Here is a 26,994-nt window from a genome sequence, read left to right as displayed (position 1 = left end):
CTGAACTTTAATAAGGCAGTCAGATGACGCTGAAATCAAAGCCCCTTGCAAAGGCAAGATGTGTTATTTTTCTAATCATAACTAACGTGGTCATTCCAGGAGTCTTTATCCTCCTCCATCCATCCTCCTCAGTTAATCTGGATGAAAACTGTAACCCCTAGGACTTTGAAATGCTTTTCCTTACTTAATTTTCATTTTTATTATAGTGACTTCATGTACAAACACTTCTTCTGTGGTATCCAGCTGGGTTCACATGTGATCCCTTAAGCCAGCCCAGACAACCATGAAATAAATGTGCTCTCCGGTTTCCTGCAGTTCTTGTTTCAATATTCTAAAGTCACTTCAACATCCAGGAAAGGGAAAGAAAAGGAAAACTAACTAACAAAACAATAGACAATAAAGATATGTGTTCACTGATGTCAAGCGTATGTGCTGGAGAGAAGTGGGATGAAGGTCAATGCTAGAAACCCACTTTTTAAAAAAACTTTTTACTTATTTTTTGTTGGCCATGCTGTGCAGCACCGTGGGATCTTAGTTCCCTGGGCAGGGATGCAATCCGAGTCCCCTGAATTGGAAGTGTGGAGTCATAACCACTGGACTGCCAGGGAAGTCCCGAAACCCACTTTTAAGGGCCCCAAGTGCCCCGTGTGCAGGAGGAAGAATTAGGCTACACACCTTGTTGTGATACGGTCCTAAGACAATCCAGCCGCAGAAGGTGTAACCCAGATAGATCATACCAGCACACGCGCAGAAGCGAAGGACTTTTGGCAACGAGGCTTGCATTGTTAAAATGAGCACCTGAAAAAAAAACACACACACACACACACACACACACAAAATGGCAGAATGGGAGTTATTAAAAAGTAGCTAATAGATCCCAGAGAAATGGACCTGAATCCCAGTGGTGCCGCCCAGGGCCCACATCCTTACATTATATGCTTGGAAGTAACCCAAGTATCGGATGACGCCAACCCAGACAAAAAGTGTAGACGTTCCAAGCAAAATGCTGCACAGATTGTAGTTCGTGAGATTCTAGGAAATGAAAAAAAAGATGTATTAGTAAAATTTTCTATTCCACTCAGCTCAGGAACCTCCCTTGAAACTGACTGGAAAAGAATGGTCTGCCTGCCTCTCTACAGTGATTCTAAGAGTTTTTAAACTGAAGAAGAAAATAATAAGAGTGCACAATTCTGAATGTGTTTCTCATTTCCTTTTAGTATTGCAATTTGTTGAACTAAATCTTTGTTCAAACAATACTCTGAACTAGAGACTGCATTTACCACTGACTTAGGCATTAAAGCACATAAACTAATGATGTTTGCTAAATATCAAACAATACTTTCCAGCTGTTAACACTTTTAAAAGAAAGCCCCAGCATGATCTGCTAACTGTGCTCTCAAGGACTTCCAGGTCTAACTGAAGAGACACATGCACAAGCACAATTTTAATACAATGTGCTATGTGCAGTGAGAGGCACAAGCCAGACTTCTTACATAGGGCTCCCACGGGCATGACCCCAGAGTGGTGCCAGCCTGGTGGACAGGCTGGGAGAGCCTTGCAAGTCAGCAGAGGCTGAACCAGTGCCTCAGGCTGGGAGCCCACAAGATAGGCCAGAGAAAGCGAGGGCGGGAGAGGGAAGGAGAGCTGGATGATGAGGACCCTGGAGACCACACTGAAGAAAGGCCACTTCATCCCAAAGGGGGTCTCTGAGGCAGAAAGGATTGTCACTGCAAGACAGACGCCAGAAAGATGACTCTGACGGCTGTGTGGATGGGTCCGAGGGGTACAGGGCTGAAGGCAAGCAACAATGAGGAGACTGCTGTGGCGGGAGGAGGAGCCGCAACAATGAGAAGATCTAGACCAGACAGGAAGACGTCCTGGAGGAAGCGGAGCAGTTGCCATGGATGAGAGGGAGGTGTTAGAGGTCAGGAGAGAAGGCTGGTAAGATTTGCTAACTGAAGGCAGAGCATGGAGGGGAGGAGTCAAGACTTGGGAAACTAAATCAACTAAGTTACCCAAGAGCCAGGCAACTAGAGGCACTCAAATCATCCTCAAATAAAACCTCTATCCTTCAGAACCCCCATCAGTCATGGGTGAGCACCCCTGGCGCATGGATCAAGGGTCAGAGGCTACTTTTTTGCAACTTAAAAAAATAAATAAATCCTGACCAAGCAATCAATCCTCTCACACTTCAATTCTTATTCTGAAGATGCTGCCAAGTTCCCGAGAGAACATTCACGGGAATATCACCTTCCACAGGACATCCACCTCCTCATTTTCCGCTCACAAAAAAAACAGATCAAAGGAGGCTTCAGTTTTATGGATGTGAGAAAAGAGAAAACATGAGAGTTCCTGCATATCTCAAGAATATGTGAGACCACCTAAAAGAATAGAAAGAACAAAAGATTTAAAATGGGTTGCCCTCACCTTGGCTTTAATTTCCATTTTTAACACGGATCCGCTTATTGTCAGGAGGTCGCTGATAATCACCAGGATATACCATTGGTTGATAAACTCCCTCTGGTCGGCATTACAAACATGTCGCTTGTACTTCTCCAGGAAGAACTTTAGGAATCTCTGCAGCAAAAAAAAAAAAACATTTCTAACAAACTGCACTGGCCTCTGGAAGGAAAAAAGTGCAGAACAGAGCTCTCGCATATCCGATGGCTTGACACTGCCTTTTCCAACGTGATGGATTCTCACTTGGAGGGTACAGATAACAGCCCACACCCTCTCCCACCAACTATCCCAGCTGGAGATGAGCACGCCAGTGAACTGAGTGACTCCAACACCCAATGCTGTGCTCTCCCTCCAACAGACTCTTGTTGAAATAGCTAACACAGAGTCCATTCCAAACACTTTACATATTCTCAACACATTCAACCAGACAACAACGCTATGAACTAGGCACCATGGACCCCTCCTTCCAGAGGAAAGAATGGAGACACAGGGCAGCCGAGCCAGGACTTGAGTCCAGGTGGTCCAGCTCCTGGGTGTGGGCTCCCAGCACGCCCCTACTCTCGTGCAGAACCCAGCCCCTGACTCTGGATTCAGAATATCAAGGGACTTGCGGTAGGGGTGGGTGGGTAAGAGAACTGGGTATTTACAAAATAAATCGACACAGGTCAAGAAGTAGAAAATAGAATGAAGACCGTTTTCTTGCTCCACGTGTGGTATTCTGATGACTTCCTACTTCCACTGACCCCAGTCTGTATTTATACACGTGCCACGCACTGGGATAAAATTTGTGCTAGAGTATATGGTCACAGGAGTCCTAAGGGTAAAAAGGTAAAAGGAACCTCAGGGGAGAATTAAAAACTATTTGTAAAAATAGGATAAAGTATTTTATGCATCATTATAACCCATTTACCATGCCTTCCTGTCAAAATGAACTCTGATCTGATGACAAAAGATGAAACCCACACATACTATTACTCTGTTCTTAAGATCACTCTTGAATTTAAAAGGGTCTCATTTATTCTAGAAACATTCAATCTTGAGAAGTTCACTGCTGTGCATCTGTGCTTATTAGCTCAAGTTGAAGCAGGATAATTGTCTGATTCTACCTGACATGCCAGGAGCTTGGACTCATTCTCTACACCCCAGGTTGATTAATGCCCTGTTGGAGGACAATCACTCAAAGGAATTTAATTTAGTCAAGGCCCCACATAGGGCAGGATAACCCTTCATCAAGTCCCCACTGTTTGGACAAGCTGAAGGCGGAGGTCAGGAAGTGAGGGAGAATATTCCAACACACATTTACCTTTCGTAACCTCAGCGCAAGAACAATGGATCTTGTGCACAGGATAAGAGATGCCAAGCAAATCACAATGACAAATGCATCAAACACCAGGACATACTGAGTGTTTTTCTGAACTGAGAAACAAAAACAGAATTCAAACGTCAAACACACCTTACTTGGGAATAATTTCCAAACAAAATGGCACCTGGAAAATAAGATCAAATGATAAACGCTTCAACATCAGAAACAAATTACACTGCATTCATTCAGAGCTTCACAAACAAGTCAATCATTCCCTGATGTCAAATTATACATTAAAAACATATAAATTCGTAACAGATATACTAAAATGTATTATAAATATTTACCGTAGAGTAGAATTCAATACGGAGAAGGCAATGGCACCCCACTCCAGTACTCTTGCCTGGCAAACCCCATGGACGGAGGAGCCTGGTAGGCTGCAGTCCATGGGGTCGCTAGGAGTTGGACACGACTGAGCAACTTCACTTTCACTTTTCACTTTCATGCATTGGAGAAGGAAATGGCAACCCACTCCAGTGTTCTTGCCTAGAGAATTCCAGGGATGGGGGAGCCTGGTGGGCTGCAGTCTCTGGGGTCGCATAGAGTCGGACACGACTGAAGCGACTTAGCAGCAGCAGCAGAATTCAATAGAAGGTGGTCCATTTGGACCCTATTCAAAAGAGGCAAAACTACTGACATACTCTTGAGTTCTCTCACACAAAATCAAAATCATAAGTTCTCCATTAATGAAGGAACAAACATTTTAAAGGGCTTCCCTAAGTTGTGAAGATCTGCTGGAAGAGGGCATGGCAATCCACTTCAGTATTCTTGCCTGGAGAATCCCCATGGACAGAGGGCTACGGTCCATGGGGTCACAAAGAGTCGGACATGACTGAGCAACTAACTAAGCACAGCACAAACACCTTAAAATCCACCACTCAAAATCCCCGTTTCTGCTTCTCAATCTTACTATGCACTTTCCCAGCAAAGAGTGCCAAGTCAATAAGCTCTTCTTACTTGTGGGAAAAACAACCACTTGGGATGAGAGTACAGCGAGTAGTAATCAGATTTGTGTCTCTGTTGTTTCGGAGTACAGTTGCTTTACAAAGTGTACAGCAAAGTCAATCAGCTGCACATATGCATACATCCCTTTTTGTTTAAAGACTTCCTTCACATTTAGTCACCAAAGAGCATTGAGATTTGGATCCTGGAACACACAGTAGCACAGGGAATGTACTAAAGGAAGACCAAACTGTAAGCTTAGCTTCTCCCAGACTTTGCGGTGTTGTCTCAAATCCCAACGATGGCTCCGTCACTGGCAGCTTGCTGTTCTCTCCCAGCCCCCACCTCCTCCACCCTGAGGCCACTCTGGTCTTCCATCTTCCTTGCTCCTGCCAGGGGCTCGCGCGCACTCTCTCTCTCTCCCTCTCTCTCCCCACAGGGACACTGCACCTCTGCCTGGAACAGCACCCTCCCCATCACACAAGGGGATTATTCAGTCTTGAGTATTTTCTGCCTCAGGACAGAATCCCCTAAATTCTCATCCCTATTAACTCTTCCCTCCAAACCCTATCATAGCCCTGTCCACAGGTATACATACCTATAGCTTCATTTACTCCCCTTTGCTTGATGGTCACTGAACTTTGCATATTCAAACTTTGCATATTCAAAGACAGCACAGCAAGGTGCACAGAGACAGTATAAAATGAAAAAGGACAATCTCTGGAGCCTGAGACCTGGCTCTGAATCTCGACTCTGCACTTGGAAGTTATGGAGTCGGGGAAGTTGCCTCAGTTTCCTCATCCAAAACAATGGGTACAATGAAAAAAAAATCTATTTTATAGGGCTGTCATGAGGATCAAGTAAGTTCATATATGAAAGCACCTAGAACTGCCCCATACATGTAATAACAAACAGAGCAGTTACTATACCATTTGATGTTCATCTTCCCCATTACATGATTGGTTCTGGGAAGCAGGGACTGGATATATTTTGTTCAACACTACAATGCCTGTGCTTAGCATAATGCTTCAGCATGCTTACAGATAAGTACAATGACCCCAGCAGAACATAAGACTACGATAATCTAAGTTGGAATTTGTGAAGGTTTGAGCAACATCAGAGGCAGAGAAGACACAGAAGGATAAGGCACAAAGTAGCAAGAGATGAAAAGGAGAGATTCAATGGGACTTAGGGAGTAAGGAAGGACTGATCAAGAATGACCTCTTTTCTGTCTTGGGTCCACTGGCTCACTCTGGACATTCATGACAAGAGAGGATGACTTGGTGGCGACTGAAACCATGGGTTTCAGCCAATCAGAGATGACAGACAGGAATGCAGACTAGGAAGGATGAGGGATGCAGGCAGCAGGGTGGCAACGTCTGGGAATTAGAAGAGGAGACACACTCAGGAACCGGATGGAGAAAGGCCAGGGAAGCAGGATGCAGGACTGGGGACAGGCCACCTTCAGGAACATCTGAAGTCAGGGTGCTCCACAGAGACACCTCTGCAGAGAAGGCATTGAAGAGGAAGACGGGAGCGTGTCCACAGATTTAGAGATAATAACGGCGTGAGCAATCTCGGCATGTGTCTGAGAGCAGCTCATCCAGTGGGTTACGTGTGTGGCCAGCTAGTAAATATAATTCACTGAGCGAGTTGCCCAGCCTTGCTCAGCTTCGGGTGCCTTGGGTCCACATGGAGGCACAGTTGTACCAGTCTCATGCACTGTTAGGAAATCAGGCAAACCATCCCTGTCAAGGGCTTGTTAGTGCCTCTCACGCAGCACTTACCTCCCTCTTTAGCATTTTCCACTTCACAAGTTAAAGTTTTCTCGAGATACTATCTAATAGGTAGGTAAGAACACAACCTGCCCCAAATCCAAGACCACCATTTTTTTTGTTTGTTTTGGATCCGTGAATGAGGCAGAGAATAGGGGCAGTTCTTGGAAAGATGGGGCTGAAATCTTTAAAAAATGCAAGCACAGCATCTGGTACGTTCTTTTCTGACCTATAACGAGAATAAAATCTCTAAGACTGCTTGAATTGGGCCTTATTTACAGTTAAGAAAACTGAGGCGTGGAACTAAGAAGATAAATTGTCCCTCATAACAGAGAAACAGGTATTGTATTTTTAAAATTTGATTTATTGAGATTACTTTGACATGTTACAAAAAGTATTTTATAAACATCATGTGTGTGTTAGTAGCTTAGTCATGTCCAACTCTTTGCAACCCCATGGACTGTAGCCCACCAGGCTCCTCTGTCCATGGAATTCTCCAGACAAGAATACTGGAGTGAGTTTTTATTTCCTTCTCCAGGGGATCTTCCTGACCCAGGGATCCAACCCAGATCTCCTGCATTGCCATTAGATTCTTTACCATTTGAGCTACCAGGGAAGCCCAAACATCATAACTGCTTTCTTATTCTACTGACACTGTGTTATTCCCACAAGAACAGTTCCCAAAACTGGGTTTGCAAAACTCTAGTCCAGAGAGTTGCTTCTGGCAACCTGGTTAGGGAAATCCTACCCCACCACCCAGTCCTTCCAGGGCCCTGAGAAGTCCCCCACACACGCCCACTGCCACCTGTGTGACCCTGACCAACGCTTCACACTCATTTACATCACCTGTCGATGGGGAGTCCTGTCTGTCAGTACACATCCCTTCCAGCTCCCAGGCTCAAATGGCTACAGTTACAAAACCAAGTTAACATGAATGTTAGTGATGTACTGGGAATGGGTATTAGAAGTCATAAAAGGCAACTCTGAGTTTGTATGTGAAAATGGCCATCCTCTCTTTTTTTTGGATATCCTCTTTTATTTCACCTTGAGATAACAACTAACGACAAAGCTAGAGAAGTGTCAAGGGAAGTGTATGGATGGGAACGAATCTCAGAATGGTTTGCAAATAGCACAAGGACCCCCCAAGATGTCACCATTGCCTTTGTCCCCCTCCCCAAAACCAGGGCAGTCAATCCACCAGACAGCTTCCTACACAGAAGGAAAAAAAATCCATTTTCTAAGCTGTTTTCCAAACTTCGGCTTTCTAAGACTTGTCACATTATTTTAAATTTGCTCTCTCCTGGTCATGGAATCTGGTTTCATAGGGTGCAGCTTTGGAAGAAGAATATGCAAATATTTCTAGCTGTGAGATTGTGTTTCTCCCCACTGCCACAAGAGAGAGCTAGAGCTCCTCTCTTCTGAGTCAAGGCGCAGGGAAAACTTCCCAGTGTGGTCAGGGTGCCCGCGGGAAGGAAGGAAACCGGGGTCTGGCAAACCTGTTTAACTCACTTATTTGGTCAAGCGACTATTCCAAACCACATTTCCTGTACGACAGGGGTTAGCTTTGTTCACATAAAATAGTTGCAGTTGGGCTTGGAAAATTCACATCTGATCTGTGACTTTCTGTATGGAGAATGCTGAGGAGTAGTAACCACTTTCTAACAGAAACTATAAGTATGTATTCTGATCAGAGGTTGAGTCAGCAAATGGAACTACAAAGCCAAAACTTCAGAATCATCAGCCCAGGTGGCATTAATGGTAAAGAACCCACCTGCCAATGCAGGAGACACAAGAGAGTGAGTTCGATCCCTCGGTGGGGAAGATCACCTGGAGGAGGAAATGGTAACTCACTCCAGTATTCTTGCCTGGAAAAATTCCATGGACAGAGGAATGGTGGGCTACAGTCCATGGGACTGAGCAAAGACTGAGCACACGCGCGTGCGTGCGTGCACACACACACACACACACACACGTATTATATAGCTGAAAAGCCACAAAATTAGTCTAATTTAAAACTAATACAAAATAGCTTTTCTGGTAAGCATCCTGAGGTGATCCCTAAAAATGGTGTGCTATTCACTCGACCCAGAAAACCCCACAAAATCATGCAAATCAAGAGGTTCAAATCTTCGTGTTCACTTTAAGAACACTCGGAAACTGCCCAGGCCATAAAGGGTATGCATATCCGAAAAGCCACCAAGTATCTGAAGGATGTCACTTTAAAGAAGCAATGTGTGCCATTCCGTCGTCACAACGGTGGAGTTGGTAGGTGTGCACAGGCCAAACAGCGGGGCTGGACTCAGGGTCGGCGGCCCAGAAAGAGTGCTGAATTTTTACTACACATGCTCAAAAATGCAGAGTCATGCTGAACTTAAGGGCTTAGATGTAGATCCCCTGGTCATTGAGCACATCCAAGTGAACAAAGCCCCCAAGATGCGGCACAGGACCTACAGAGCTCACGGTTGGATCAACCTCTACATGAGCTCTTCCTGCCATATTGAGATGATCCTTACTGAAAAAGAACAGATTGTTACTAAACCAGAAGAGGAGGTTGCACAGAAGAAAAAGATATCCCAGAAGAAACTGAAGAGACAAAAATTTATGGCCCGGGAATAAATCCCGCAAAAAATGAATGCAAATAAAAGTAAAATGAATAAAACTAACACAAAATAGTCAACGAGTATTTTACATTTTATTTTGTTCTAAGATTTGGTCAAAGGTAGGTTCAGTTAAACAAAACTTGTAAATGAAAAATCACTGACCACCCATTGTTAACATCATCCAAACCCCCTCAACAAGAAAGGGGTCTCAGGAGCCCACTTTAGCCTGTGGATCAAGAAGTGTTTTGTGAGTAATGACTGAGTAACCGGCCCAGGTTTGTACAGGCTGCTGTCTGGGCTCTGAAGGCCTTGATCCTGTTCCATTGTCACAGGCTCAGGGCAAATCAGATCTTTTCCCAGAAGTGTTGCTCTACTGTATGTCCTGCTCTACCCGTCAAAATGAACCTTTGCTGTTTTGACCATCATATCTTGTGCCTCCACCACTTACTCTGATCCAGGACAAGCTAGAGATTTTCTAAGCATGTCAGTGTCCCTCATGAAGGTGTTTCCTTTCTTTCCCAGAGTGCTAGCAATGACTGTCTGCCAACTCTGGCTCTCACTGCTCGCTTTACATAGTTATTCATTTACTACTCAACATCCTGGAAAGTAAGTACTATTGTTACTCTCACTTTTCAGAGAAAGACACTGAGACGTGGAGAGCCGAAGGAATTTGTCCAAGATCACAGGCACAGGAAATAGAACCAAAACCCAAGCCCAGGCAGTCAGGCTCTAGAAACTGCTCCTAAATACTGGCCTACACAGCCTCTCCTACGAGGTCTATAATCCACATTTGCTGAACTGAACAAAAATGCAAAGCTTCAAAGTAGTCTTGACAGAAGCAAACATTCAAAGTGTGGTTTTCTGGAGCTCTTTCTTCTTCTTATCATCCAAGTAAACCCTTTATATACCCCAAATCCCCAGATGAAGTGTTCAAGATCATTCATAATCCACAATGGACAGGTATGTAACATACTTACTAGATCCAGAGATTTTCAAGTCTTTACATTCCTCGATTTTGGCATCACTGTTAAAATAGATTTTGATTTTGCCACTGTGAGCTTTATTGTCAAAGATAATCTAGAGACACAAAAAGATGAAGAGGTTACAACCCAGCAGAAAGTATGACGCGTTAGATCAGTTCTGCTTAAAATATCAATGGCATCCAAATGGTGATCCAAAAAGAATCAGGCCAATGAAAATGTCCTCATCACATGATTCCTTCACAACTTCCTATTATTAATGAAAACTGTGGTCCAAAGCAGGGGTCCCCATCCTCCAGGATCTAATGTCTGATGATCTGAGGTGGAGTTGATGCAATAATAATAGAAATAAAGTGCACAATAAATGTAATGCACTTGAATCACCCCAAAACCATCCTTTCCGAGTGCTGCCTCCCCCAGTCTGTGAAAAAATTGTTTTCCACGAAACTGGTCCCTGGTGCCAAAAAGATGCTGGTTCAAGGGGTGTAGACATGAAATTCTACTAAACCCACATTCAGATTCAGAGAAACCCTAATGCAAAACAGCCAAATGGTCTGAGGAACGAAAATGAGAATTCACCACCAATTTCTGACAAGAGAACACAAAGATGTCATTTATTACCCTGAGTGCAATTTATAAGCATTTGCTTCAATTTAGTCCTTTGGGTATGAAATTCTAGGCTTGTACTATGCTAGAGATTATTTTTCTATTTGCTTCAAGCACTACATATAATGTTTTCAGGAGTGTTACATACAATGTTTTCAGATGTGGCAAAGATTGCTCCAAGGTTACGGGGTTGAATTTAAGATTTCCAAATGCCCTCAGTCTTCCACATTATATAGCAAGCATTTAAAGTATATAAGTGACATATACAGAGTATGTTAGGACTTAAGAGAAGCATGTTCAGGGCCTTCCTGGAGGGAATGAGGCTTTGAATGCCAGGACTAGTGGAAGTTTAGTCCTAGCTCATAGGTATAGAAGTGAGGTTTGTGTAGCTTAATTCCCTAACCTCTGGTTGGTCATAGAGATATTCTTGGATTACATTGAGAATGTGTAGCATGCATGTGGTTTGTAATCAAAGATGCTCAATTGTGGGTTCAATCAGAGATTTGATCATGGGTTCAATCATAGCTGAACCTACATGTTCAGCTCTCCAAGCTCTTCGCCTTGGATTTCATAATGCATTTTGCAATGTGCGGGTCACCCCAGGAGATAAATCATGCTACTTTCTGATCCAGACATTCTTCCCTACTTACACATCACAATTTATAATTACTTTTATTTCTTTGTTGACCTGTTTTTCTATCTATCTTTCCCACTAGGGTATAAGCTTCCTGAGGGCCATGGTACCTCTAGAGCATGACAACCTGCCTGGTGCCTCGTAGGGACTCATAGAGCACTTAGCAATTGTTGTTAAATGAAGCACACTTCTGAACTGCTAAAACAGCAACAACACATAACAGCCAGTTTAGCATTCAGTTTTGCCCATCGCTAAACCTGAGAGAAGGAAGGGGGACAGAGGGAGGAAGGAAGGAAAGAAGGGAGGGAAGAAAGAAGGCAGACAGGAAGGATTCCACGGCACATGGCCGCCCATCCAAAAATAAAAGCTGTGGCAATTGATGCTTTGCAGACTGGACTTCAGATCAAGGGGGCAGTTTCTGCCTTGAGGTTTGAAAACGTGCTACAACGTTTGCAAAGACCTTCCTTTGAAAAAAGGAAAAACATTATAGACACTCAAAGCACTGGTCATAAACTAAAAAAAAAAGTATTAGGAGAGTAGGAAGTCAAAGTCCACTTTGAAAACTCCTCTTTTCAACCCAGAAATCTAGTTTTAAAAAGTTGGAACAGGCTTGCCTCATTTTTAGAAGTCACAGTGTCTGGACCAACGATGCTATAGCATGGCATTCAAACTGTTTTAAACACACTTTTGTCTAATACATTTATAGGCAGGTGCACTGTACACTCTGCAACTCCAAAAGGAGTCAAGAAAAAGGATAAAAAGTGGCTTAGTGAAATAGATACTTGCCATATTCTGAAAGACGTAACAGTCTGGAAGCTCTCGGGAATGAATCGTCTGCAGGTCAATGCCTTTGAGTTGAAAGGAGATGTCAATTTGCAAGAGCCTGAATAAAAACATATTACAAGATATACATTGTCACAGTCTTCCTACCCTACTCTACTTTCCCCATCCATGTCTCCTGGGTAATGAGACTTAAAAATGTATTTACTGGGGCTTCCCTGGTGGCTCAGTGGTAAAGAATCCACCTGCCAAATCAGGAGACATGGGTTCTATCCGTGATCTAGGAAGATCCCACAGAGCAACTAAGCCTGTGCACCACAACTATTGAGCCTGTGCTCTAGAGCCCGGGAGCCACAGCTTCTGAGCCCACATGCTGCAACAACGGAAGCCCGCGCGCCCTGGAGCCCGTGCTTTTCACTGCAGTGAGAAGCCCTCGTGCCACATCTAGAGAGTAACCCCCTCGCGTCACAACTAGAGAAAGCCCGCGCAGTGCTGAGTCTTCACTGCTGCACGGGGGTTCTCTAGTTGCTGTATGTCTCAGGGAACTCAAACAGGGGCTCTGCATCAACCCAGAGGGGTGGGATGGGGAGGGAGATGGGAGGGAGGTTCAAGAGGGTGAGGACAAATGTATACCTATGGCTGATTCATGCTAAAGTTTGACAGAAAACAACAAAATTCTGTAAAGCAATTATCCTTCAATTAAAAAAATAAATTTGAAAAAACTAATTTAAAAAAATGTATTTACCGATAAAATTCCAGTCTGAAGAATGATGAATTCTTCCAGTCCTGAGGGTCCTTGGAGAGTGCCTCGAGGTCTAGGTGAATGCAGTCTAGGGCCATGAAAGAACCACAGTGACTGTCAGGTAGGAATCAGATGCTAAAACCAGAAGGCCAAAGTGTGATGAGAAGCACGAGGCTCACCAAGTTCCAAAGCATCTCAAATGTTTATTAATCACAACAGGAAGACCAGTAACTTTACAGTGGAGAGCTGGCAGGTCCCACCCTGGCCACATGATCAAAGTTAACATCATCAGGAATGAGATAAAGAGACATTATATGCCTCCTGAAATCATGTACCATCTGTGTGGCATTTCCACACCAAATACATAACCTCAATCCAGTCACAAAGAAACAGGAAAACTCAAGGAAGGGACATTCTACTCCCTAAAAATGTTAAGATCATAAAAAGCAAAAAAACTTCATTTTTCTCTAGATTACAGGAGACTAAAGATACATGACACCTAAGTACAGTATATGATGCTGGACCAGAAAGTTGGGTGTGGCTTTTGCTATAGAGAATATTAGGGCAATTGATGAAATGTGAATAGGCCTTGTAGATTATACTGTTGTATCCGTGTTAACTCGTGTTTTTGAACACTGTTCAGTTTGGGGAGAAGCACACAAGTATTTTGGGCTTCCCTGGTGCTTCAGACAGTAGAGTCTGCCTGAAACACAGAAGACCCAGTTTTGACCCCTGGGTCAGGAAGATCTCCTGGAGAAGGAAATGGCTACTCACACCAGTATTCTTGCCTGGAAAACCCCATGGACAGAGGGAGCCTAGTGGGCTACAGTCCATGGGGTCGCAAAGAGTAGGACACGACTGAGCAACTAACACTTTTACTTTTCTTTCTTTATACAAGTATTTAGAAGCAGAGACATCATGTCTGTCCCTTATTCTCATGTTTCAGGAAAAATTTTTATATGTAGGAAGAATGATAAAGTAAATGTGGTAAAATTAACTTTTTTGGTTAAGTACCTTTGTTTAGCATTTGGGAAGGTTAGATGAAAGATATACAAGGACATCTTTGTGCTAGCTGGCAAGGTTTCTGTTTAGTCCAAAAGTTTTTCCAAAGAAAAATATTAAGAGAGAAGAAAGGAATTTAGATTGTATTCAAATAAAAACAAATTAGGAGCTGTAAACTAAATAAGAATGATTCCAAGACCTTCACATAAAAATTAGTCTCATTGTTTTGTAGCCTAACACCTTGGCAGGAAACTGAGGAGGCCTGGAGACGATGAACACCTTTCATGGTCCGTGCCTTTCAAGGTCATCCAGCCCTGATGCCAGAACTGGCGTGAACCAGCCTGGCCAATTCTCATCCAGGCTGTTGCTGTACCTTGGCCCCGCCTCGAAAATAGGAAAGTCAGGGCCTCCTGCAATGCCAGACACTAGCTAGGTGCTTGAGAATCTGGGTAGGGCCCATGGGTTGTTCTCTGAGAATCTTCTGCCACAGTTCGACTCTTTATTTGCTCATCTATTCCCTCAACTAGAGGAGAGGTCTGTGAGAGCAAGGGCATAACTGTTGTGGCTGTTAAACACTGCTTAGCATATAGGACACTCAAGCTATGGAGGATACACTTACATTTTACGAAAATCAGGTATTCTGGTCCAAAACTGAGGACATGGAGCTGAATGGACAATTCACCAGCCACAATATTTAAGGGCGGGTGTCATAGCGGGTGTCTCCCTGTGTTTGGCAAATGGACCATTAGGGTCAAGAAGCAATTCAGTGCTGGTTTTCCTGACTGGGCCTTGATTGATACAGTGAGGATAGAATCAAAAGAAACTCACTTTTTACAGAAAAAGACTCATGGTGATGAAAATAGCAGACACATATGGGGACTTACTCTCTGCCAGGCATTGTGCTTGGGGGTATATATATATGTTCTCTTGTTTAATGCATTATCTTGTTTAACTCCTGCAGCAACCTTGTAAGATGGACACTATTGCTGCCGTTTTACAGATGGACCAACCAAGGCACAGAGAGGCCAAGAAACTTCCTCAAGGTCACACAGCTAGCTGGTGGCCAACTAGAATGTAAGTCCACATGTGCTCAATTCCAGAGCCTGAGCTTTTTTCCCCAGTACACTGATGAGGCTGACCCCTGAGTTTCTATTTCAGAAACTCAAGAGACCCAGGCTTTCTACCTGATGTTCAGTAAATATCTGCTGAAAGCTTTCAGAGGCCAGGCAGTGAAGACAGCGATGAACAAGATAGACAAGGTCCATATGGAGCTTACACTCTAGCGGGGGAGATAAACCAAGAATGAAAAATACACACAAGACGATTTCACAGTATGCACACTACCGCAAAGACAAAGCGAAGTGATGGGGGATCAGAGGGTGGGGTGGCCCTACCTGGAGAGAACTGCTGGGGAGGGGCTTTGAGGCACTGGAGCTGTTTGAACTGACACCTGAAGGAGGAAGGAGCCCCAGCTGAGCACAGATCCAAAGGGAGTGCTCCAGACAGAGCAAACCTTGTGGTACATATATACAATGGAATATTACTCAGCTATAAAAAAGAACTCATTTGAGTCAACCTGAATGAGGTGGGTGAGCCTAGAGCCTATTGTACAGAGTGAAGTAAGTCAGAAAGAGAAAGACAAATATTGTATATGAAGGCATGTGTATGGAATCTAGAAAGATGGTCCTGATGAACCTCCACTGCAGGGCAGCAGTGGAGACGCAAACACAGAGAATGGACTTGTGGGCGCAGTTGGGGGAAGGAGAGGCTGGGACGAATTGAGAGAGTAGCATGGAAACATACACATTACCATATGTAAAACAGATAGCCAGCGGGAATTTGCTGGGTGATGCAGTGAGGTCAACTCAGTGCTCTGTGACAACCTAGAGAGGTGGGATAGGGTGGGAGACAGGAAGGAGGTTCAGGATAGAGGGGACATATGTATACCCACAGCTGATTCATGTTGATGTATGGAAGAAACCATCACAATACTGTAAAGCAATTATCTACCAATTAAAAAAAAATTTTTTTTTTTTTAAGTGGGCACTAAGATCCAGGTCAGAAAACTCTTGACTTGTTTGAGGGCTTCCCTGGTGATGGACAGGGAGGCCTGGCGTGCTGCGATTCATGGGGTCACAAAGAGTCGGACATGACTGAGCGACTGATCTGATCTGATCTGATCTGGTGGCTCAGACAGAAAAGTGTCTGCCTGCAGTGCGGGAGACCCGGGTTCAATCCCTGGGTCGGGAAGATCCCCTGGAGAAGGAAATGGCAACTCACTCCAGTATTCTTGCCTGGAAAATCCCATGGATGGAGGAGCCGAGCAGGCTATAGTCCATGGGGTCGTAAAGAGTCAGACACGACTGAGCGACACTAAGACCCTGGTCAGAAAGATCTTGACTTGTTTAACAAGCAGCAAAGAGGTGGGAACAATGAACTAAGGGTGGGTATGAGGGCCTGAGGGGAGGCAGACGGTTGGCCAGTACTATAGGGACTTGAGGGTTTTATTCTAAACAGAACAGGAAGCCACTCACAGATTTTGGGCCAGGGAATGATATGACTCCATTTCCCCAAGTTTAAAAAAAATATCATTCTGATTGCTGAGGGATAGGGCAGCGGGTGAAGATCCAAGCAAGAATGACAGAGGTTTGGAGTACAGAGGTGGCGATGGAAATGGAGAAATCAACACATTCAGGTTTGGGGCTTGAGCAACTAGGAATATGATGACATGATATGAAAACACTGCTTTCATTTTCTGGGATGGGGAAGAGTAAGAAAGGAACGGGGTGGCAGGAGCGGAGCGGGGGGAGGTTTGAAATGTTCTGTTTGAACGCAACAGGTTTGAAATCCTTAGTTGTTGAGTTACAGTGGGGTGAATGGAGGAGTCTGGAGTTCAGGGAGGAGCTGAGCTGAGAGGAGGGGTTTGACTTCTGATAGCTGAAACAGGTGGGCTCTGGTGCCAGGGGGGCCTTGACCATGGCCTTACCTCTGTAACACCAGGCTGACGGAGTGAAGAAGGGCTGTGCCAGGAGGCTTGCAGATTATGGTGGCAGTGTGAGTGTGTTCTGCTCTGGCCTGTTTCTCCAGGGGCATCAGCAGCTGGGGCAGTGAGGCTCACCAATGGAAGACCCTGGTGATGGTTGGGAGGATCCAGGAGAGAAAGAAGTGAAAAAGGCAAGCACCTGCCCAAGCGGCTTTTGTAAGGGAACATGCTGATGGGTGGGGCTTCCCTGTTAGCTCAGCTAGTAAAGAATCCGCCTTCAATGCGGGAGACCTGGGATAGATCCCTAGGTCTGGAAGATCCCCTGGAGGATAGCATGGCAGCCCACTCCAATATTCTTGCCTGGAGAATCCCCATGGACAGAGGAGCCTGGAGGTCCATAGTGTCGCAAAGAGTCAGACACAACTGGGAGACTAAGCACAGCAGAGCATAGCATAGTGAGGGGCAGAGGTGTCCTAGTGTGTGCAGGGTGCGCTGAAGGCTGATGTCTGATGGATGGTAGAAAATGTGTGAAGTTGGTAAGAGAGAGATCTGTGCAAAGTCAAAGGCCTTCAGCTAGGGAGTACGAAGCCAGTACTTCCCAAGTTTGATGTGTGTACGTATCATTCAGAGATCTTGTTAAGATGGAAATGTAGACTCAGCAGCTCTAAGGGGCCCTGAGATTCTGCCTGTCTCACAAGCTCCCAGGTGAGCTCCATGTCACTGGGCTTGGAGAAGCAAAGACCCTTGGTCACTAAATCACGGCATCACCAAGTCTGACTGAGCCTCAGTTTCCTCAATTGTAAAGTGAAGTTCAAACTGAGGATATTTAAGGCCCTTCTACCTCTAACATTCTTATTCTAAAGGAAGAGGAAAAAATAACATTTAAATTAAACTGATCTGAGTAAATGACAATATTCTGAAAGGAGGAGTAATATGTTAAAAATCTGTGTGCCAGATATACTATCCTAGGTCTTTTTCTCCTGTGTTTCATTCATTCTAAGATATTAATTTTTGTCACTTTCAATTGTTTCTAAAACCGATGACTCTTTTTTAAAATTGATGACATCTTAGATTCAGAGAAATGTGGCAGTATATGTTAGTGTTATACTATCTGTAAAATTTGCCTTATAAAAGTCTACTTGATTATTCAGATTCTTTCGTTGTGATAATAGAGTTACACTTTATTCACACACACACTAAGAACTCTGGAATCTGCCTTACCTTATGCTATAGTCACACACTTGGTGGCAGCAAAACCTAAGAACTGATGGCAAAAGCCCTAAGTAAAAAAAAAAACATCAAACCTCAAACAGAACAAACTGGTATTGGAGTAGCAGCCTCATCTTTCAAATGCTTCTCATTTACAGGGCAGAACACTCGAGCAGATGGAACAACAACCCTCCCAGAGACAAAGGGAGGGTGGAATGGATACGTTCTTAAAATGACAGGGGCTAATGCTGAAGTGGTCATAATGTTTCACGCTAGGAACATGTGGAAAGGACAACTTAAGAAATTCAAAATTTGCAGTATACAAAGAGAAGCACCGTATTAGAATGATACCCATCTAAATGTTGTAAAAAATAGTTATTTTAACAGGATTCACAACAGTCTCCAGTGAAGCTGAATTGTAAAGCGATATGTCTAGAACAGACAGGGGTATATACCCTCAGCATGAATTAAGGGAAACCTTTAGTTTGAACTGTTCTATCAGTCATGCAGCTAAACATAAACCCACCGGGAAAGCAGTGCAGGACAGATCTCTGCCCTGAGCACACTGAAGGGTGCTCCTCTTAATCGGAAAGGCACTGCAAAATTCATAAATAAGTCATCTAGGACAGCTTCTGCTAATTCACCTACTTAAACTGTAACACCATACCAATCAAGTCAAACTCAATCCCTATTTATACTGTCTGCAGGCTTCCTCCAACGTGCCTAAGACCAGAAAATCGAAAACCCAGTATCAAGTGTTTTTAAGAATATTTTTACACCTTTTGAATAGATACATCAAAAAGTTCTCTTTGACAAGTTATTTTTAATAAGTCAAAAGATACAATTGGCTGGCTTTAGCAGTCTCTTAAAGTCAAATTAATAACCAACTTCTATTTGGTTAAAAATGGTCCATATGATAGAAAGGAAGTGACCAAGAACACCCCTGTCTGATAGTCTGGGAATAAATCCTGCTTTCTGCACTGTCTCACCTAGCCACTGATACCTACTTGGCCACATTTCTTTAATCATTTTTCTAAGAAAAATCAATTGAGGAAAACAACATATGAATCACTGGAAAACAGTCATATGATCCAATTAAGTCTCATTTTTAAAAGGACAGGTGGCTAGTAGTTTACTGTAAGCAGAGGGTCACTGGACAAGCTTTCAGCTCCACCTCTCAGTACTCATCACAGTTACAGGAACTGCCCAAGGCAGGGAGCACAGCTGAGAGCTCAGGAAAAAGATTCAGGGTGAAGCTGGATCAGCCCCTGCAGACTGACTACAAAACAGCTCTCAGGATAGCAGATCCTGTGCTGCTGCTGCTGCTGCTAAGTCGCTTCAGTCGTGTCCGACTCTGTGCGACCCCATAGACGGCAGCCCACCAGGCTCCTCTGTCCCTGGGATTCTCCAGGCAAGAATACTGGAGTGGGTTGCCATTTCCTTCTCCAAGAAGATCCTGCGAGGCAATAAGATAAGGCTGCTGACCACAGAACTAGCTATTGATGGGTCTCTGGAAGCAACGTGACAGTGCTGGCTTGGGGCTGTTTGTTTTAGAGGCAAGAGGACTGGTCACATTTCCTCATTAAAGATTCTAAACAGATAGCCTGCTGAAAAAAAAGCATGAGAACCTTTGTTTTATACGCATGTCCCTCTATTATATTACCAAGACACCTTAAAATCGAGTTACAGGAAATATGGGCAAATGAACAATGAAGGTCTCTTTTTAATAAAACCACTCCAAATTTACTCTGCTACTAGGACCCTGATTCCTGACCTGTTAGCTTACTGAGGGGCCATGACAGATTATCTCTGCAACCCTAACCCTACGAATGCCTGAGGTGTGAAAGTTGTGCACCAGAAGTTTGTTGAATGAATGACAAAACCTCCAGAGCCTCAAGTCAAATACTTTGCATTTATATACGGTATGCTTTTAAATCCTTAATAGCATGTCACAAAACAATTCTACTTAATGAGATGTTAACTTTTGCCAAATGGTCTCCAGAGAAAATGAGTTATTAATCACAATTCTCCTTTAAGAGCATTAATATATTTAACTGGAGAAGGCAATGGCACCCTACTCCAGTACTCTTGCCTGGCAAATGCCATGGACAGAGGAGCCTGGTAGGCTGCAGTCCATGGGGTCGCTAAGAGTTGGACAGGACTGAGCAACTTCACTTTCACTTTTCACTTTCCTGCATTGGAGAAGGAAATGGCAACCCACTCAAGTGTTCTTGCCTGGAGAATCCCAGGGATTGGGGAGCCTGTTGGGCTGCCGTCTATGGGGTCGCACAGAGTTGGACACCACTGAGGCGACTTAGCAGCAGCAGCAGCAGCAATATATTTAACAAATGATCCACTTCAGTATTCTTGCCTGGAAAATCCCATGGACAGAGGAGCCTAGAGGGCTACAGTCCATAGGATCTCAAAGAGTCAGACATGACTGAAGGACTGGGCATGAAAAAGCAAGCATACCAAACATTTTAAATGTCATTTAACAAATACAGACTCATTTTTTTTTTTTTCAAAAAGCCTAATCACCCCATCATGGAGAGAAAAACTTAAATAGGAAACACCTGTGCATTTACCCTAAACCCAACAATCTTGAGTTGTACCAAAAAGATCCAGAAATGTTCCTGTTCCAATCACAGCAGACCCACAGTTTTCTGAGCCAAAGCTCTTGGCAGGCAAATGTTAAAGCCTCAAGTAGATTAGCTGAGTGGTTTCATTTGGGTTGCCTGTGCACGAGGGTGTATTTCATTCTTAACACACAAGATGATAAAGGCATAGAATGAAATTACCATTGTGTTACCTATTTCAATGTCGCTGTCAATATTCAGTGTCTCATTAGAAGGAAACATGGTCCCTTTCTTGTAATGCTGCTTACAGACTTTTAAAGCAATCCTGTTGTCTTCGCTTTCTCCATAACCAAGGGTTCCCAGAGATAAGTTCCTTAGCCGATGAAACTATTAAAAATAGTTAAATAAAAATACTTATGAGCCTAACAAGTTTCATCAGAAGTTACAACACATGGAACATACATTTAACTTTTTTTGTTTGTTTGTCTCATATTCCTGAACAGAAATCCCCAAAAGTAAAATACTACAAGGTAATTTTCTTGGGTTGAGTAAAAACATACTGCCCCCACAGTACCTGAAACTAAAGTAAACACGTGGACAGAGGTTCCCAACTACTCAGAGCCAACTACTATCTCTCTGACCTCCTAGCCCACTACCGGCCACTGGCTCCACCCACCACCTCCCAAGCCATGTGGGCCTCCAGGCAGTTCCTGGAACTCTCAAGGCACACTCCCGCCTGGGGCCTTTGATGTGGCCTTTGCCTAGAAGCCCAGGTTATCTATCTGCAAGGTTCACTTCAGACCTTATGCAAATATTATTGCCTCCAGGAGGCCTGTCCTTATCACCCAATAAAAATTATAAACATCTATCTCTAATATACAGGCATCAACAGGCAGTCCAGTCTCCTCCCCTGCTTTATTCCAGTTATCATTTTCGACATACCTCTGAGGACCCAAGCCATCTAGACCCACAGCTTATATTAACACAGCTTTCCCATCTGCCTATCTGCACTAACAGGGTTTTACTGGCCCCCATCTCACCAAAGAACTGGTGCTTTTGAATTGTGGTCTTGGAGAAGACTCTTGAGAGTCCCTTGGACAGCAAGGAGATCAAACCAGTCAACTCTGAATCAAGGAAATCAACCCTGAATATTCATTGGAAGAACTGATGCTGAAACTGAAGCTTCAGTAGTTTGGCCACCTGATGTGAAGAGCCAACTCATTGGAAAAGACCCTGATGCTGAGAAAGACTGAGGGCAGGAGGAGAAGGGGGTGACAAAGGATGAGATGGTGTCACCAACTCAATGGACAAGAATTTGAGCAAACTCCAGGACACAGGTGAAGGACAGGGAAGCCTGGTGTGCTGCAGTCCATGGGGTTGCAAAGAGTCACATACAACTTAGCGACTGAACAACAACTATCTTTATTAACATGGATTTATTATTCCAGGAAACTTTTCCCCAGGAACTTAAAAAACAATAACTGTATTGTTTATTTCAGAAACATTGAAAAACCTCAAACAAATGACCGATTTGAAGATTCAGTCTAACAACTTCCAAGACTCTTTGAATACCTCCCCCAAACCCTCACAGGGGTTTGGGGATATAGGATTGCTATATCCACCAATCCTAAACTATTTTATGAGGACCTTTACCCAATTCTTATCAAGCTCCCCTCACACTGAAAGACCTGCCTTAAACCAGACTTCAAAATCTATATCTGGAGTTTGCACTCTGCACCCTACGGAAAATAGTCAAGGAGCACCCTGACTATTAGTCAACAGAGCACCTCTGTTACTACTGTTAGCAGTGAATTTAGTTTTGTTCTCAATATACTTTGTTTTGTTCATTTGTTTTTGGTGGGGTGGTGTTTCAAAGAATCAACATCTAGTACTATTTCACTTCTTTTCATTTGCCTGGCTCTCCCCTCTAGCATTAAGTTCTATAAGGACAGGGGTTTTGTCTCTTTTATTCATGATGTATCCCCAGTGTGTTGAATAGTACCTGGTACATAATAGGTAACAAAATATTTATGGATTGAGTAAATGGATGAATGAAAGAATAAGTATTTCTCTCCTTTAAACACTTTCTTCAGGCCTACCAATCTGGTTTCTCAGTACTGCCTACATATGTCATGTCCTACTCCATATTCTCAGGGCTCAGCTAAGCTTATTAATGATAAAACACCAAAATTGAGACTTAGAATCTTAGATTTGATCTCTCATTCATCAAACCTTCTGAGAATATAAGCCTATTTTTAGCTATTTGGCTATCTGATCTGGGATAATGTAATCTCCCAATAGAAGTGGGTGGGAAGGGATAAATACAAATATAAATCTTAAAAAATAAAAATTTAAATCGGCAAAATCTATTGTATGGAAATGTAGCTACAGAAATAGCAATAAACACTTTTTGTCCTGGGTGTTCTTTGGAAGGAGTGATGCTAAAGCTGAAACTCCAATACTTTGGCCACCTCATGCGAATAATTGACTCATTGGATAAGACTCTGATGCTGGGAGGGATTGGGGGCAGGAGGAGAAGGGGATGACGGGATGAGATGGCTGGATGGCATCACCGACTCGATGGACGTGAGTTTGAGTGAACTCCGGGAGTTGGTGATGGACAGGGAGGCCTGGCGTGCTGCGATTCATGGGGTCGCAAAGAGTCGGACATGACTGAGCGACTGAACTGAACTGATGCAAAATTTTAAATCAGAACATGTTATATATCTTAATATGTTATATATACCAGAATATACGCATACTTTTTTTTTGCTAAGACAACAGGTCAAGGTCAAGTATCAATATATTCTTCAAGTTTAGATATTAATAATTCACAACAAAAGACTTGCCTGATTAATAGCAAAAAAGATGCTGTCATATGTGTCCTCTTGGGTATACACACTGCAGCTGTAATCATCTTCATCTGAACCAGAATATCCTTTCAAAAACAGGTGCTTAAAAGCAGCAGTGTTTTCTTCTTTGAAAGCAACGACCAGCTGGTTACTTAAACCAAAACGAATAAGCTAGGAAAGAAAATAAAATAGAAATATATGTATTTTACCATTTTCCAGGGAAGGCAAATACCTTCTTACTATCATTAACCCTCACCTATAAACATCAGCAAGAAAAATCTCACTGCTTTGGTTTCTATTAATCATATCAATGTCAAAAGACAAGAATTCTTCCCCCTAGAAACAACCTCATCAAGCTACATTAGCAACTTGAAGTAGCATAAAATTAGAAGAGGTGACCACTCCCAGTGACTAATACCCTTACTGGCCTTTAATGACAGAGAAGGAGAAGAGAAAGGAGAAATTCAAAGTTAAGCCTGAATCTATTTTTCTTTTTTTTAAAGAGATATGCTATTTTTTCTTTTTAAAATTTTTATTGAATATAATTGATTTACAATGTTGTAATAGTTTCAGATGTACAGCAAAGTGATTTATACATCTATATAAATATATACATTATTTTTTATATTTTCTTCCATTATAGGTTATTACAAGATACTGAGTATATTTTCCTATGACATACAGTAGGTCCTTGGTTATCTAATTTGAATCCATTTTTCTTATACTTGCATTTCAAATTAATGGTTTTCAAAACTGATATACATCTGACCCTTGAACAATATAGGGGTTAATCTAAGCATGATTTATAGTCCACCCTGAGGGTTCAAGGACTCAACCAACTGTGGATCATGGACTGTGTAGCACTGCTGTATTCACTACTGAAATATATCTCTATGTAAAAGTGAATCTGTGTGATTCAAGCCGGCTATGTTCAACCATACTTAGTAAACCACTAATTCTCGTGCTTTACTGTTTGATAGTCAAATCTAAATGATCTGACATTTAGAAATCACAACTGTTGTTAAAAATCATAACTGTTTTGCATGAGACTTTTTAAAAACACTTTTGAAAAGTGGCCTATATAATACTTCCTCTAGCTAAGAGGTAATTGTCATCAAAGGAATTCAATTCCTCTAGCTCTGCAAGAACTCACATAAGATTTACACCTAAGCGTTCCTGCCTCCAAGATCTACAGCATCAAAGCACCACACAGAATAACAGGGCTCACTCTACCTCCGTGATGTCAAACCCACTCATTGTCACCAAGCACCCATCTTCTTGTGATAGAACTTCTACTTATTCCCCTTAAACTGTATCATAGCACAGGGTTAGATGCCAAAGTCTCTCTTCACCAGGAATGAGTGTATTCTTTCTGCCTTAAAGTTTTCCTCTTAGAATCTAATAAGGAGAAGAAATTAGCAGGCACTGTTTACCCCCAAACCCAAGACATTCCACACACAAACAGCCTCTCTCTCCACTCACACTCAAATGGACACTCTCTCACACTCTCTTGCACACTTGCTCTCACAGTCTCATAAATACTATCTCACATACCCTGTTTCATACATACAGCCTCACAAGTGCTCTGCTTCTCTCTCTCTGTCTCATGCACACACACAGACACACATATGCAACTGTAGAAGTCAAACCTTTATAAACCCTGGCCCACACACTCTTCCCCATCTCCCCACTTTATCTCCTCATCTGCTTTCCAAGACAGTGAGAGTCCAGAGAATTTGCCCCAAACTTCACCCTGCTAAAGTCACCAAAACAATTTGGGACTCTGCTGTCATATGAAACCAGCAAATTCAACAAGATGACCTTAACATTTGTGTTACCTGCTGTCACTCCACAGTTTAATTACTAGAACTTTCCGATGAACAGATGCTAATTTGCACATGCAAACTTACATACTCTTTTTAGTGATTTATGTCTTTTATTTTTCAAATTTTGTCTGACTTTTTAAAAAGGCTAAATAATTTTAAATAGTTACCACTTTTCAGCAATTATCATTCTCCAGGTACTGTACTAACTGCTTTACCTGCACTATCTCATTTACTAACACAACCACCCTATGAAAATGTTAATACTGTTACCCCCACTTCACATATGTAAAAACTGAGTCTCATAACACTGCCTATGTCACCTAACTAGAATGAAAGCCACGTCTAACTCCAAAGTCACTTCTATTATGCTGCGTGATTTTTCATTTGCAGAAAATTCTGATTTGGGGCCTCCCTTTTGAGGAAAGAATTTAGGTGCTCGCTTTCCAGAACTGCAACTGTTGAAGAATGTACACAGATGACACTCTTTAGTATCTGAGCCTCACCAGAGCACATTCCTCAAATACCAAATCAAAAGATTGAGCGATTGCTGAACCAGATGTTCTAAGGAAGATAGATAAGAAGTCCCACAACATCCAACCTGTGCTGAAAATCAAGCAGCCAAAGGCTAAAGGTTCTTTCAAGCATGTGATGTCTATCAATGGTGCCTGCAAGGAAATGATGGAAAAGGAAAGGTCATGCTGCTTTTCGAAAGCTATAAAAGTAAACCAGGGGACCAGTATACACATGACTGGGGGTTTGATTATGTACTGATACACAAATGAAGGGGCTTCCCAGGTGGTGCTAGTGGTAAAGAATCCACCTGCCAGTGAAGGAGACACAGCAGACTCAGGTTCCATCCCTGGGTCAGGAAGATCCCCTGGAGTAGGGAATGGCAACCCACTCCAGTATTCTTGCCTGGAGAATTCCATGGAAAATTCCTGGTGGGTAGAGTGCATGGGAGTCACAAAGAGTTGGACACAACTCAGCACACACACACATGCACATATATTCAGGAACTGGAATAGTGGCCATCACAATGTCAGAGTCAAGTACTGAGTCTGTCTATCCCGTTTTATACACTTGCAACCTGAGGTTGGGTACTTTTTCAGGTTGGAACAGCTAGAAATGTAACAGCGAGTCTGTCTGACTCACCTGTTAGTTCTCTTGACCACTTGGCCAGACAACCTCTCAAACTGAAAAGCTGCCAACTTAACTCTAGAAGAGGGGACATGAGAGTCCCTCTTCTCACACTCATAGTTAAGCTAAAGAAACCCGAAAAGTGAATGGGGAGTGAATAGCAGCATTCAATGCACTGATATTTTCAGCTACCATCTTATTTCCCTGGAGTAGGAAATGGCAACCCACCTCAGTATTCCTGCCTGGAGAATCTCATGGATGGAAGAGCCTGGCGGGCTATAGTCCACGGGGTTGCAAAGAGTCAGACATGACTGAGCAACTAACACCACCTTATTTAGATTCAAAACCCATTACTTCAACTTTGGGAATGAGAGAATATGGAGATATAATCTCAACTTGGACCCACCCCCATCTGGCATCAAGAACAAGAAATTCCCTCCATACTGTTGTTCATAGAACAAGACAAGATCCGCATGTATAGCCTCAAACCAGGTCTAGGTAGGATTCCCCAAACATCTCAGTAGAGA

At 43.0% G+C, this 26,994-nt stretch overlaps 1 protein-coding gene and 1 pseudogene across 4 annotated transcripts in view; one reads left to right on the top strand and one right to left on the bottom strand.

Annotated features, from left to right (window-relative positions):
- MCOLN2 (mucolipin 2) overlaps positions 1-26,994 on the bottom strand; it is a 65,153-nt gene that overhangs the window by 14,628 nt on the left and 23,531 nt on the right. For all 4 annotated transcript variants that reach the window (XM_027536691.1, XM_027536689.1, XM_027536692.1 and 1 more), the window contains exons 3-11: positions 23,502-23,675; positions 20,886-21,039; positions 12,886-12,970; positions 12,147-12,243; positions 10,118-10,217; positions 3,764-3,876; positions 2,428-2,577; positions 931-1,032; positions 676-798 (exon numbers count right to left, since the gene is read on the bottom strand). In XM_027536691.1, the coding sequence (XP_027392492.1) occupies positions 676-798; positions 931-1,032; positions 2,428-2,577; positions 3,764-3,876; positions 10,118-10,217; positions 12,147-12,243; positions 12,886-12,970; positions 20,886-21,039; positions 23,502-23,675 (1,098 nt within the window). The remainder of the gene's footprint in view (positions 1-675; positions 799-930; positions 1,033-2,427; positions 2,578-3,763; positions 3,877-10,117; positions 10,218-12,146; positions 12,244-12,885; positions 12,971-20,885; positions 21,040-23,501; positions 23,676-26,994) is intronic.
- On the top strand, positions 8,605-9,169 carry LOC113889687 (annotated as a pseudogene).

Source organism: Bos indicus x Bos taurus, chromosome 3 (assembly GCF_003369695.1).
Source record: "Bos indicus x Bos taurus breed Angus x Brahman F1 hybrid chromosome 3, Bos_hybrid_MaternalHap_v2.0, whole genome shotgun sequence".
Lineage (NCBI taxonomy): Eukaryota > Metazoa > Chordata > Mammalia > Artiodactyla > Bovidae > Bos > Bos indicus x Bos taurus.
The sequence above is the reverse complement of the archived record's forward strand: the minus strand, read 5'-3'. Positions and strand labels throughout refer to the sequence as shown.